We start from the raw sequence: 15,109 nt of genomic DNA, 5'->3' as shown, positions 1-15,109 counted from the left end.
GGTGTCGGGCACCTTCCTTTCCAATTAGACAGGATTAACCTGTATATCTTGAGATAGCTGTACCGTAAAAGTGAATTAAATCGAAATTTAATTAAAAACATATACGAATTAACTTTTTCTTAAATTAAGATGATGCTAAGATATACATAAATCATGCTTAGAAATTTGAGGCTAAAACCAGGAGGCGCCTGGTCTCGTTAAATAGGTTCGTCAGACTAATTTCCTATCAAGCGTGGCTAAACAAAGATTATTCTAAAAATAGCCTAATTAAGTGCTTTAATTAAATCAAATCGTATTATACACAGATACTAATATTGTCAATTAATTATTCCCATCAATTAGTGGTATTATAAAAATAAATTTTCTGTAATAGGTAAATAAAATGTTTATTTAATATTGATTCATAAAATTTATTAATTACAATTATGTTGATTATGGGTGAAAATTGTGACAGCACTTTTAATATTTTCCTGTTTAATTCGATTGTTGTGGATATAAATTGTTTTGGAAGGTTTTCGAGGGGACATAAAGTTAAGTGATAATGACCAAAATTATTGCATTAAATGTAAAATTTTGAAGCCTACAGGTCTGTTTTAATTTAAAATCAGAAAAGCAACATTGTTAACTGATAAAAAATAAAGATTATTAATATTTTCAAGAAGAAGTTTTCTTTAAACTTCTAAAAACAATCAGTAATAATTGAAAATCTTTTTGTGAATAATTAAAAGTCATTAATATACTAAGGAATTTTTTGAATTTTCTTTAAGCTTCTGAAAATAAATAGTCTTTCAGTGAAAAAAATTATTAAAGTTTTTTACCTTCTAAAAACAAATAGTAATAATTTTAAATGAACTTGTGATTAATTATTAAATATTATTAATATTATCAGGGATTTCCCAAGTTTCCTTTAAACTTTTAAAAACAATTAGTAATAATTGTAAATCTTCTTGTCAATAATTATTAAAACTTTTTAATATTTTCAGGAATTTCTTAGGCTTCTGAAAACTTTGTACCCTTCTAAAAAAATAAAACTTCTAAATTAATAAAATTAAGACTGTAAAACATCAGGGATGAATGTGTGTGACCTGTTAAGACTATTTGTCTGTGAGTAGTTGGTATTCACCTGGACCAGGCCATAAAGTTTAGATATGAGGGGAACATTTTGCGTCGCCCCTGAAAAATGAATAATTATTAGCCAGTTTGTTACTGTTACGTTCGGTGCAGGTGTGTCCTTGTGAAATATTCCAAGAATGTTCCGGGTAATTGTGATAAACAGTAAAAATCATATAATTTTAACAACCACCACCGCAACACTTTTTCAAACCATACAATGTAGCACTTTATATTTTTAATATAAACAAATAACGCCATTAAAGTTCTAACTGATACTTATTCGTTCGTTAAGAATTTTAATCGATTCAAATTGCCGGATTTACTGGTTTCCTCCGTTTTAACGTTCCATTAAATAGACGTTCACCTGAGTTATAGTCTGTTGTATGGAAGTTCCTCCTACTTTACGTTACCCCTTCTAAACTTTAATGTTTCATGGCAATTTCAGATAATACGGTATCTGTCAAAAGGATCTTGATAAATCTGCCACCAGTTGTTCCAGCAACCATTTTACTTAATCTATCAGACGGAACTCGCGCATTACAATGCTGAATACTATCTATCTATCTATCTATTGCCATCCATCTTGATTTTCAATGGATATCGAAGGGTATTTTATCTATTCAGACACGCTAACAGCCAGAATCATTCAGGTGGACAAATGGATAATTCTATTCTTCATATTTTAAATCATTTAAAGTCGTAGGTAGTGTCCGAATAATAACTAGGAACTTGAATAAGTTCTCTTTGTTTATTCAGTGCATGGAATTTCGAATGGTAATGAACCTTCGAGAAAGTACTGTATCCATCAGAAAGATGTAAGATAGTTGTTGTTGTTGTCAATACAAAGAAAGATTATACACCAAGCTTAAATTAACCACATTTTTTTCATCCTCCTGTCATTATATATCGTTTTCAGTTAAACTCAAATACTACTGTACTTTTAAAATCAATTCTAGATTACTTTCTGAGGCAAAGAAGCTTGTTTCAGTTGCCTACCGTAATTATTTAAATGGAATCAAGAATAGTGTCATCAAGGATTCGAATAGTTTTAGGGTTCTGTTAATACAAAGAAACGTAATTCAGAATTTCTGGCCAATTAAACTACAAAAACGCAGACTGTTTAACTGTCCTCAGGATATTGGTTATTTGCAGATTATTCAAGGTATTTTTAAAGCTAATACACCAACTAAGATGAATCATCTTTCTCTAAACACAATATTTTTACTGAAGGACTGGAATGCTGGAATCTCTAAAGATCATCATTAAATTATTCTAAATAATAAAAGATTATTTGAATTTGTCCTGTTTTAAAATCACATAACGTCCATCTATAAAAGAATTAACATCCTGATCAGTATCTCAAAAATATTTGAAATAGAATTCCAAATCAATGTGCCATAAAGAAAAATGTCATATAAGTGAAGTGGTCGACTCAAATCTCATCCAATTAACCTCCCTTGGATTTAACAATTCTTTAGAATAAAGTGTAGCAAATAAATTTAATAAATGTCTTATTGAAAGCACTAAAAAAAACAAAATATTATCCATATTAAGTCTCATGGATTTTGAGAAATTCTTGTGTTTTTAACACTATTGATTCCTTGATGTTACTTTATTAAACCCCCGACAAAACCCGATTATTTTGATCTTGTTATAAATATTATTATTATATCTTAAAGTAATTTCATACTTTGTTTGATAGTTCATTCTTAAAAAAATAATTAATATTGGTTATGTGAGACTATAATTAGAGATATGCGTAAAATATTAATAATAAATAGAAATTAATGGTCGTTACGTCCAACGTCAATTTTAACGCTCATGACTAAATGGTTAATAACAAAACTGTAACCATTATAAGGGTTATAATTCTATCATGTTATTAAATTTTTTACTTTTTTCATTTAGACGTGTTCCTTCTGGCCTAATAAACCCGCCTTTGTCCGAAAGAACAAAATACATTTTCTTGCGCCACTAGCGAACCAACAATAACCAAAACAATCATTTTTAATGCTTCATAATTATGTCTAGACTACATAATTTATATGGTAACTACGTACAACCGTATTATGGTTAGACCTGAACTTGGCATAGAAGCAGGAATTATTGAAATAAACAGGAATTGTGTGCGGGTAGGTGAAGTGTAATATTCCCATTACAGTAGACATTCACTTCATGGAACTAATACAATTTCATTATTACGAATTACGGAAAATTCTATTAGAAGATTGCCCTTAAATTGAATAAGTTCTTTTCTATTTCTTCAAAAATGAAACTAGAAGTACTAGAAGTGCCTGGAATTTCGAATAATAACGCACCTGCGAGGAAGTACTGTATCTAGCCTTAAATTTCAGTGTATGCCAATTTACTTTAGTGTAAACAACGAATTTAAATCTTATACGTAAACTGCATCCTCTAGCGTACCGCAAGACATACTGTCGACGAGGAATTTATTTATAATCTAAAGAATCTGAAGAATCTGAAGGATCTGAAGGATCTGAAGAATCAAGGATCTGAAGGATCTGAAGAATCTGAAGAATCTGAAGAATCTGAAGAATCTGAAGAATCTGAAGAATCTGAAGAATCTGAAGAATCTGAAGAATCTGAAGAATCTAAAGAATCTAAAGAAACTCAAGAATCTGAAGAATCTAAAGAGAATCTAAATCTAAAGAGAATCTAAAGAGAATCTAAAGAATAAATAAGAAAAACTTTATAATACAATACAAAATGAATATACACATAAGAGTTCAAATATACAAATACTTAATAAACAAATCTAAAATTGAGCAAAAATATACTTTCTCATTTCACCCTTAAATATTTGAAAATTGTAACAATGTTTAATATTATTTGATAATTCATTATACATTTATAGACCTATACAAAATAAACCTTTATTTAAATATTGAGTTTTCGCGGTTTTAACATAAAAATGCTCTTTTCCTCTAAAACATAATTATATTCACACACTGACAATACACACATCTTGTACCAAACAGAATATTAATTAATTTTATTCACAAAGTTGTACATTTCAAATAGTCAAAATGTTCGACACACAGTAAATAATTTAGTAAGAAAGAAAAACTACTTCGATCTGAACTGTGGAAGGGGTTGAAGTAGGAGGTGGCATCTATTTTGTAAAAGAGACAGCGAGAACTTATTCAAGTTTCTTATAAATATTTAATAATTATTTTTTTTACATAAAAATGTTAATATTGCGAAAGTTTTGAATGACATTCATAGAGGAGTTGCCAAACTTGATGAAAAATTGAAATTCATATCTTTGCACAATTTAAAAGTTCCACCGTAAACGGAATTCTATTTCTTTTATGTTAATTCGGTCCGAAATCAAACATGCAAATGGAATATGCAAAAAAAAAATGCCGGATAATTTTCAATTTGCCTTTTTGTGTTTTAAATGAAATTTCCGACTTTTAATCATACTTGGACTAAAATTTTCGGTAGAAACTTTAATAAATCATACAATTTATAAGGAAAGTTTGTTGTAAAATGAATTGGTGAAATGTTCCATTATTTTGTTCGGAAGCAATTAAACGAAACGCTTAATATAATAATAATAATTCAACATTTGACGTGGAACGCAGATAATTAGTCATAGTTGTGGTATTAATTTTGGTTTAAGTGAATAAGTAAATAATTCAGTTTGGTAAATCGTCTCCCTGAAACGATAAATTTTCAAAGCGAAATCTCCTGTTTACTAATTGGGCAGGAAACCGCCGATCGCCTTTGTTACACATAAATTCCACCTGGCATTTATCTAACACGTTATAACACGTTACCATGATTGAGTACGACCAGACTTCCTGCATAATCCTTTTGAAAGCAGCCGTTCGATTTTATGGGGCATACATTAATGACTCTATACAAAGCGTCGATTTAATTACCCACTGGAAAGGTTATTGACTACACTGCAGATTCAGATATTTCATAAGCTTGACCCCGTCTGACCTACACGAACTGTATAGTATGTCTAGTTACAAAACCACCCCTTCAAACTTATTAATAGTAATAGTTTAGAATTTATTAGTTTTATTTCTCGCGTCATAACTTTAAAGGTAGTAAAACAGCACATGAATCTTTAATAGGCTTGCTTCAATTTACTTTATTTTACAACAAAAACGCTCCGGGCCAGGGTTTCTCGCTTGCAAAATTTACGCGATCCACGAAACCAGCCGGGCTGCATAACTTTTAACTTTTTAACGTCTTGAGTTTCGGCATCACGAAAGATGCCGGCTTGGAGGACCTTTTTGTTTTTAATATTACGAAGCGAAATTCGATAAACAGAAAAATTTGTTCAAGTATTGTTTTCTTTTAAAAAAGTCCAATAATATTCAGAATAAATCAAGTTTATACACATTTTACAAATGTGTGTGTTTAAGAATAATTTAATCTGACCATGTGTGAATAAATAGTAAGGTCACCAATCAAGAGTGGAACTAAATAATCAAAGTGTTCTAATAAATTGAGACAGTCCAAAGTTAAAGTGTGTGTGTAATTCTTGTTATTTACAGGTAAACAAAGCTTCTATTTTGTAAAAGAAACAGCGAGAACTTATTCAAGGTCCTAATAAATATTTAATAATTATGTTTTTTACGTTACAATATTACTATTTCAAAAATGTTGAATGACATTCAAAGAGGAATTGCCAAAATTGATGAAAAATTGCAATTCATATCCTTGCACAAAAGACATATTGTCGATGAGGAATTTATATGCTGCCACAAAGATGGAACAAAGTAGTGGCTAGTGACTTTGAGTGAAATATGTTATTCCTTATATTTTAAACAAAGCTACTACTTCGATCAGAACTATAGAAAAAATTCAGTAAAATCTCACAAACTAAATAACTACCATAGTTTTTATAAACCTGGTTTCTAGGAAGGGGTTGAAATAGGAGGTGGCATCTATTTTATAAAAGTTTCTTATAAATATTTAATAATTATATTTTTTAACAAAAAAATGTTAATATTTCAGTACTTCAAAGTGAAGAATTCTGCTAATACTCCTCCAAAAACGAAGAAGTATAATTAAACAAGTCTGCTGTAGCAGAACATGCACTATTTGATAAAAATCAAGATAACATTCGAAGATACACAATTGCTTGCCTCGACAAGTGGATATCGTACCCCAATGATTAGGGAAGCAATTGAAATCCATAAACACTTCAATAGAAAAGAAGAAACATTGAAACTTGATAAAATATGGGACAACGGTGCTCAAAATCGCTTAACAGATGAGAACGGCCAACGGAATTTCTCGAACATCAGTTGTCTAAGTTGTCATTTAGTTGTCAATCAGATGTCAAATCAGCCACTCGTGCTAGTGAAACGCCAGAAAATAAATCCGACAAACGTAAACCTATAAACCCCAATAAATATAGATATATAAAATAATGTTTTTACTTGTTTCAAATATTTTTGAGACAGGACAAGGCGGAAATTCGTCTATAATTTTGGATGTTATATTAATTTCCCGATTTTAAAACAAACAATCTTCCATTATTTAGGAAAATTACCAGACTTTAAAATCGAATTAAAAATTCCAGCATGCCAGTCTTTCAGTAGAAACACCGTGTTGCATCAGGTCCAAGTATAAATTTGTTAGGAAAGCTTTTAGCAGCTTTGACAATATTTTCATCAGTAAACTCTGCACAAATTGATGTGTGGTAAATATGAGAAAGATCACTCATCTAAGTTTGGTGTATTAGCTATGAAAACACCTTTGAAATAATCTGGAAATCCATCTACATTATCCTGATGATCCTGTGTTAAACACTCCCCTGATGTTGTAGTTTAATTGGGCAGAAATTCATGATTCACTTTTCTTTGTATTAGCATAACCCTAAAACTATCAGGATCCTCAACTCTCTTTAAATAATTACGGTGGGCAACTGAAGAAAGCTTTTTTACATCAGTAATCTTAAAAATTCTCTGTATGAATAATAACCTGTGGTTTCCTTAAATTTAGTGTGATGACAATTCTTTAATTTATTGTTGGAATAATTTTCCAGTGTCCAATTTTAATTTACATTTTGGGTCATGTTCATGAATCACATCATTCATCAACGTAATTCGTCAACATCAGCATATTTCTTATGACATGATCAATCAATATCAGTAATATAAATAATAACATAAAGATAATCAACTTTTTTAAAATTATATAGGACATTTTCTGAATTGATTTTACAATTACAACGGTATTTATGCTCAATTGAAAACGATAATATAATGACAGGATGATAAATGTCTTCTGGGACAAGACTCCATTAAACATGTTAAATTCATTAGTTATTAAATCCAGCATGTTAATTTAGATATAGGTCAGTGAATTTAAGGAAATTAAATAAAAATTAAAATTGACAGTTGCAGACTCTTAGTATTAAAATTTGGAATTTCATATTGTTTGAATTATGACTAAATCCATTCAATTTCACTTATAAGATATACACAGTCATGAGCATGTCGGTGACGCGAATCCTACCAATTAGTGCCCATCGCGGCTAAAGAAGTTTTCACTTCAAAAACACAGAAAAAATTGAGTTTAGAATTTATTCCTCTTAGATATATATATATATATATATATATAATATTCAAGTCTGTGTTCGTGTTGCACAGAGATCTTAATTCGTTTATCCATTTGAAGCTTGTTCAAAATATTACTGACAATTCAACATTTTTTAATTTGTATATTGGAATTTAATTTTTACATTAGAACAAACCTTTTTAAACTGTAGTTAATGATGATTGTTCATTTAAAACAAACATCAACTTAGGAGCAGTCAATTTGGTACGAGGAATTTGTTGTTTATTATTTAACCATGCCCGGATTAACGTACAACACAAGCTGTAGCACGGTGGTGATAAGGCACAAAAGGGTAGCCTGCCATACATATTGCATTCAAATAACTTAATTTCGTAACATAAACGGCTCAAAATACCCGTTCAAATGACGTCGTTTAATTCGGGACCATTTTGATTATGCGTAACGTTTAGTTTTGCTTCCGATACAATCGCGTATGTTTGAGTTATTCAATATGGTAAATTTATTCATGGACTTAGTCCACTATGGGAGAAACGGGCGAAAATCCTGTTTAATTCAGTGTCCTTTATTAGTTTAGGTTTGAAATGTTGATTATAATTTATAATTTGGGTTTGTTTCAGGGAACGTTTTTGTGATAGCTGCGATTCTTCTTGAGAGGAACCTGCAGAACGTGGCGAACTACTTGATACTCTCGTTGGCTGTCGCTGATCTTCTGGTGGCTTGTCTGGTGATGCCTTTGGGGGCGGTTTACGAGGTCAGCCAGGAGTGGCGACTCGGTCCTGAGCTCTGCGACATGTGGACATCTAGCGATGTTCTCTGTTGCACCGCTTCCATTCTGCATCTCGTTGCCATTGCTCTAGATAGGTAAACGCAAAGGTCACGTTAATTTATACGTCTTAAGAATTGTTGAGAATTTACCACTAATATTTTATTTATAATAATCAGTTCATGGAACAATAGAACAATGTTCAGGAATCATCGTACAATTAAAAGTTACATTTTATTTGACGATAATTGATTTTAATGGAACGTTTAATGTTAGATTCGAACCTTAACAATTGCCATTGGATCCATAAATTTAATTTCCACTCTTATGCATGCACGTCAGTTGAAAAGCCGACCTACATTGCGATTACCAAGTGTCAATTTTCATTTACAAATAAATGTTCGAGAATATTTTGGATAGTAAATTACTGTCTGACTCAATTATTTACTGGCAACGCGAATCTATTTTGAACGATATCTGCCTGCCAATTTAAAATTTTATTTCTGCATTTCACAAAAGCCAATTTATACAGTTTAAACATATTAGTTGCAACATATTATTTAATTTAGGTTTTATTTTTGATTTTTTATTAATAATATCATTATTAATCATCATTCATCAATTTGGCCCATTCATATAAATCATAACGAATCCAGTTTTGTCAGGTTTTCTTTCTTTTTGACTGTATATCTAATTCCCAGTTTTCTGGTCCCATTGATATTTGATCTGGTTGATCTTCTTTAGACACCCACACATTCATTATTTCTTGATGCATGTTTTTTTCTTCTCTGGATCCCGTATCAGATACCCATTTGCTGCGTATCCCACCAGTAAACATTATTTGCTACCTTTTTTTAGTTTCTTCAGATTTCCAAGTCTTCATGTGAGAACTTTAGAACACAATGTGATCAGTTTTCAGCTTCTCAGAATGTACAAGATCTTTTGGTCATAATGTTTCTTCGGTATCTCGGCCATCCATCTTTGCACAGCACGGTGTTCCCGATGCACATCAATTATTTTCCTTTATTCAGTTTTCAGTGATTCTGACACAACGATTTCTGGGACCATAATCTGTTAACTTTTTAATTATGAAGTATTGTTTCTAATATTTTTTCTTCGGTTTTGAGGATTCTTCTTTATAAAGGATATCAACATATGTTTTTAATTGACTTACAAATTGACATAACCTTACAACATCAAAACATACAACATGTTTCTTTCAGATATTGGGCGGTCACAAACATAGACTACATCCATCAACGCACCTCGAAACGTATCGGTGTGATGATCTTCATCATCTGGGCGGTATCCTTCCTAGTTTGCATAGCACCGTTGCTGGGATGGAAGGACGTGGAGTGGGACCAGAGAATCCGTGACAAAAAGTGCATCGTCAGTCAAGACCTGTACTATCAAATATTTGCCACAGCATCGTCGTTCTACCTTCCCCTCTTGGTTATCCTGATTTTGTACTGGAGAATCTTTCAGACTGCGAGGAAACGTATCAGGCGAAGGCAGGTGATGACAGCTGTTAAGACACAGGCGATGCAGAATCCCGCTGCGGGTGGTATTGCAGGTGGGCTGGCAGCTGCTAGTGGCACAGGTAGCTAGTATTTAACACGTCCCTTACACGATAATTAGTTGTTAGTTCATTAGTTTTCCTTCCATTCATCCGCTAATCCATTGTCGTAGATGGCAACGACATGATAACATAAGTCTTCCTTTCAGGAAAGCGACACAAACAAAGGAAAATAAACTTAAAGACAAATAGAGTGTCGTAAGAGTCCGTCGGGAAAGGATCTCCGGCTTCGTTGTTCAGAAATCAAATATTTATAAACAATATTATTGATTGTTGTTTATGTACGGAGCAAGGAGTTCCGTTTCTTTGTCCTCATACGAAGTTAAATTTAATTTTTGTGGTAAATTTGGTGTACGTTGAATTTTTAGTCGTGTGACAGCTTGAACTCTTGACCCAATAATCGAAATCATACTCGATCTCGGCGAGATACTATTTGCGGAACACTTGATTTTACGAAGAAAATGTTGATTGATTACTTGTTCCAATTATTCGTTTGCATATGTGCTAGAGGTCGTCGGTTTTCATTATATCAACTAACCTATATAGAACAGTAAAAATCTTTCTGACAGATCTATCACATACACCCCATTATTTTGTCGAGGACGTTAACGTTACCCCATGAGCGTTGAAGAGGGAGGAATAAAATATTCTATTTGCTTAATAATAGTGTGATCTAAAATTTGTGTCATAAATCTTAACACATAAAATGAATTAATATATCTGTTAGTTAAACTAATGTTTATTAATGTTATTTTACTATTATACATACGTATTAGTTTTATGGATTATAGATTATATTTGTCCCATAGATATTTGCACTAGTAGCCATCAATCCTAATGCAGCACACAAATTAAACATATAACTATTGATATATGTAATATATGTATGGGAAATATGTTAGAAAATATTTTGGGGTCAAATAAAAAACACTTATATCGTATAATTCTTATTCTATCTTAAAATTCTTACTGACATTAATTGTATATCACACTTAAAATAACATATAACAATAAATAGCACTGAAAAGAAAGCTACAAACTTATGGTTAGATAAACAGAACACATTAATTGTATATTTGTATATTACGTATAAAGTAACAATTAAATAATAAATAACACTGAAGAAGTAAGGCATAGAATTTTGGTTGAATGAACAGAATACTTCAACATACGTTCAATTAAAAGTTCGTTCTTCACTTCTTCAGTGTTATTTATCATTTAATTATTTTAAATGCACATCATCAATATATATGTGTAGAGAACATAAAATACAAACTTTTTGTTGGATGAACAGAGTACATTAATTGTATGTTTTGTATATCACCCTTAAAATAACACATGACAATGAATAACACTGAAAGAGTAAGCTACAAACTTATGGCCAGATAAACAGAACACATTAATTGTATATTTGTATAAAATAATAATAAGATGCTTTTTATTTGATTCCAAAATAAAAATATATAAAATGTGACATTAAAAAATGGATAATGTAATTAAAGAAAGTTTAATAGAAAAGTTAAAATTAAAATTTTTTAGGCGGGATAGCAGCTGCGGTTGTAACAGTGATAGGTCGACCACTTCCGACAATATCAGAGACGACAACAGCGTTCACGAACGTTTCGTCCAACAACTCCAGTCCGGAGAAGACATCTTTTGCTAACGGCTTAGAGGCTGACATGCCTACAACCACCGACTGCAGTACAAACTATCAACCCACCCCCAGCTACCCCATCAAGAGAAAGTCGAGGGACGGGGTGGATTCGAAACGCGAAAGAAAGGCCGCCAAGACTCTAGCCATCATAACAGGTGGACGGAATGTTTAATTAGTTTTAGTCGTGTTACAAGGTGATAACGTTTTTCCGTTCCAGGTGCGTTCGTGCTGTGTTGGCTGCCATTCTTCATCATGGCCGTCATACTGCCCATAAACGCGAACCTCTTCGAGAAATACCTGATCTCGATCTTCCTGTGGCTGGGCTACTTCAACTCCACACTCAACCCCATCATCTACACGATCTTCAGTCCGGAGTTCCGGCACGCGTTCAAGAAGATCCTGTGCGGCAGGAACTACGCCCGCCGCAACCGCAACTTCGGCGTGAAACAGTTTCAATGATGGCGGCAGGGTGATCGCTTAGCTTCGGACGCGGAACCACCACCGATGGCGGCCCGGCTGGCGGCCAGTGTGGCGGTTACCGCGGTCGCCTCGCGAAACGTGACTTTCAAGTGCGACTGATCCGAAGATAGGAGATCACGGACCAACGTGATTTCGCCGGTGGACTGTCACAGCAGCAACAGCAACAGTAGCAGTAGCGACAACGTCAATAGGAGAGTAGTGCTTGAAATGCAGCCCCTCTAACCCAAAGGGTCGGGCGATTGTTGTTGAGTGTTTTGAGAGTTACTCCATAGAATGTCTGCTCATACTTTATATCATATCTTGTGATACATTATATTGTATAAATAAATTCTAAACATATTCTCAATAATGATATTAATTTGTCATAACTTCCACTTTGGTATTGCATAAAATATTGTGAATAAATATATTACATATCTCAAAATAACCCTATAAAAAATAAAATTTTATTTATTTTTTTATTAAAAATTAAAATTCTTACACCACACCATATCCTTAAAGAAATATTGAACAGTAACGAATATACAAAAGTGTGCCTTATAATCCTACACAAACTTATTGATTTTAAACTTAATTATATCGATTGTTTTAGTAATGCCAACTTTCAAAACATTCAACTTGGACGACTGAAACATTGACCACTGATGTATTATATTATATATAACTGAACATATTGACTCTTATGATTTGTTAAACTATAACTTATTTAGATTTAAGACGCATTTGTATATAAAAATATAAATATATAGATTTTCTACCGAACCTTAGTGATAAGTTATATAAGTAAGAAAGCTTTGACCAAATATTATCAAATCAAACTAATAAATTGAACTTTGTAAATATACAATAAATTAGAACAATCAATTAAATGTTAGGTGATAAGGAATGAACAGCTAGAATATGTTAAACTAGCATTAAAACAAGTTGTAAAGTAAACCGCAATAACGTTGTGTATTTAAAAATTTTATTGGTAATGTTATAGATTTAAATTAGATAAAACAATCGTGATGTACAATCATTACAGGGAAATCATTGGGCCAGAATTTCTTTCTTAAATATTCAACAATACCCGAAGTATCAATATTTAACAACATAAACTTCTATTCTATAATGTGTATTGTATATACATATATATATATATACAGAGACAATCGTACTTTATAGGTTAAGTATATACAATAAATTGACAAATTTATTCAAATTTTACACATTAAAAACAACTAGTCACTTAAATCACTGTTATTTTGTCGTATTTTATGCATAACTCTTTAAATTCTAATCCTTGACTGACTTGATTTTTTTTATATTAACTACACACAAATTAGAATGCTCCGCAGGCAGTTTGATTTTGATCATTTGAATACTGATACCTACGGGTGGTAATAATAAAATCTAATCGTTATCTATCTAGATATTCCCTTTATCTTGGAGAAATTCTAAATTGTGATGTGTATCCGAGTGAAATGTCATAGGTAATTGTAAGAAAGTGCTTCCCAAGGTTTAGATGTTTAGAACAATTATAATAATATAATTTAACATGTAATTAAGAAAAAATAGAATGCATTTTGCAATCAATATCGCCTCCTATGAGCCCTGGATGCTTTATTGTCTGTGGAAAATCATTTTTTCTTATTTTGTATGAGATCTAAAGTTTAAATAGTTTAACTGAGAATAGTTAGAAGAAAATTTAATAAAAAATAGCAATGTTTGTGTGTTATTTTTATTCACAACATTTAAATCAAAAGAATTAGCAACCTGAGTAGACATCACTTTATTTCATTTAATTTTTATTACAGGTTTGCACGACGTAAACTATAAATCAATTTACCAACGTAGTTTTCCAGGTTGCTTACGAGTTCGTTTTCCCTAAAAACTAGTAAATTATGCCATATTTTTATTGGAGGAATGAGCTCCAATATGTTGGCGATTATCTTTAATATTTTTCCTATTATCTTGAAAATGGCTTCAAGAACTTCTGTTACAGCCTTTTGGATAACCCGCACAACTTTAAGGACAAAGTTCAAGCAGATAATTTTTATGTGCAACCAGAAAGAAGTAATTTTATACAACACGTGAAGGCTTACTTCAAGAATCCAAGCAACAATGTTAATTTTAATAATTCCTATCTCTGTGATTATATTCAAGATGGCTTTTAGAATTTTTTTAAAAACACCCAAAACAGACCCAACGATTTTAAATATTATTTCAGACAACTTGGATATAATATGCAACTTCAACAATAGGATATCCTCAATCAGCCATAAAATTCCCTTAATTGCCTTAGATACAAGTCTAACGGGAAAAAGTAGTATATGGATGAGGGTCCCTACCAGACCTAAAATTATTTGCGTTTTTATCTAAACTCTAGAAGGTTGCTACTGAATTATTTACCTCTTTTGTGCATGGGACCCCTGGGCCCTTCTACGACGCCGCTAACTTGAACATCCGAAGAAAACTGGACATTTTTGATTTCCCTTGCTTGGACCGAGTATGCACCTAAAAAATAATAAAATATAATACTAATATATAACTATTTAAAGTAAAAATATTTTACCAATTATTGCACAGAACAGAAAAATGAGTATGGTAACTTTCCCCATAGCTTTTTTTCAGTGAATATATTCGTAGTCAGTGTTACTTACAGTCTATCAAATCGATTTGTCATATTTTAAGTCTGCACTTCCAATAATAAGTCCATTACCTTTATTTATCTAACTGATAAATTCAACAATTACCTAGCTAGTGGCAGTAATTAGAAGAGACTATCTTTATAATTAAAATAAGTGGTAATAACGACGTTAACGTCTAATTAAGGTGTAACATGCTTATATCTATATATTATAATATAGTATAAGTATATTATAGTCATACAATGTCACATTAATTTTACAGACTAAAGTGATTCTCTGAAAACCAAGTTACAATTCAATTTAAAGTCGGTAAGATCTTTCGA

The 15,109-nt window shown here is 31.7% G+C and overlaps 2 protein-coding genes across 2 annotated transcripts in view; one reads left to right on the top strand and one right to left on the bottom strand.

The window, feature by feature from the left end:
- LOC109606796 (5-hydroxytryptamine receptor) overlaps nt 1-12,497 on the top strand; it is a 47,591-nt gene extending 35,094 nt beyond the window's left edge. Inside the window, exons 3-6 of the mRNA XM_049967744.1 lie at nt 8,301-8,544; nt 9,670-10,046; nt 11,562-11,831; nt 11,894-12,497. Of these exons, the coding sequence (XP_049823701.1) occupies nt 8,301-8,544; nt 9,670-10,046; nt 11,562-11,831; nt 11,894-12,135 (1,133 nt within the window). The 3' untranslated portion in view covers nt 12,136-12,497. The remainder of the gene's footprint in view (nt 1-8,300; nt 8,545-9,669; nt 10,047-11,561; nt 11,832-11,893) is intronic.
- A 1,414-nt stretch (nt 12,498-13,911) lies between these two features.
- Nucleotides 13,912-14,834, bottom strand: LOC109606209 (uncharacterized). Its single transcript, XM_020022770.2, has 3 exons — nt 14,711-14,834; nt 14,548-14,652; nt 13,912-14,491 (listed from the first exon to the last, which is right to left on the bottom strand). Exons 1-3 carry the CDS (start codon nt 14,754-14,756, stop codon nt 13,947-13,949), a joined length of 696 nt encoding a protein of 231 aa, XP_019878329.2. The 5' UTR covers nt 14,757-14,834; the 3' UTR covers nt 13,912-13,946.
- Between the last annotated feature and the right edge of the window lie 275 nt (nt 14,835-15,109).

The sequence above is a fragment of the Aethina tumida genome, chromosome 5 (assembly GCF_024364675.1).
Source record: "Aethina tumida isolate Nest 87 chromosome 5, icAetTumi1.1, whole genome shotgun sequence".
NCBI classification, from domain to species: Eukaryota; Metazoa; Arthropoda; class Insecta; order Coleoptera; family Nitidulidae; genus Aethina; species Aethina tumida.
This window is presented reverse-complemented; position numbering and strand designations above follow the sequence as displayed.

Bases quoted from the DNA above. Each gene is read 5' to 3' on its own strand.
- LOC109606209 (XM_020022770.2), bottom strand. From the start codon at position 14,756: ATGGGGAAAGTTACCATACTCATTTTTCTGTTCTGTGCAATAATTG. The intron at 14,653-14,710 runs GTAAAATATTTT...ATTATTTTTTAG, and splicing joins TCTGTTCTGTGCAATAATTG to GTGCATACTCGGTCCAAGCA. The intron at 14,492-14,547 runs GTAAATAATTCA...AAATAATTTTAG, and splicing joins GGGTCCCATGCACAAAAGAG to GTCTGGTAGGGACCCTCATC.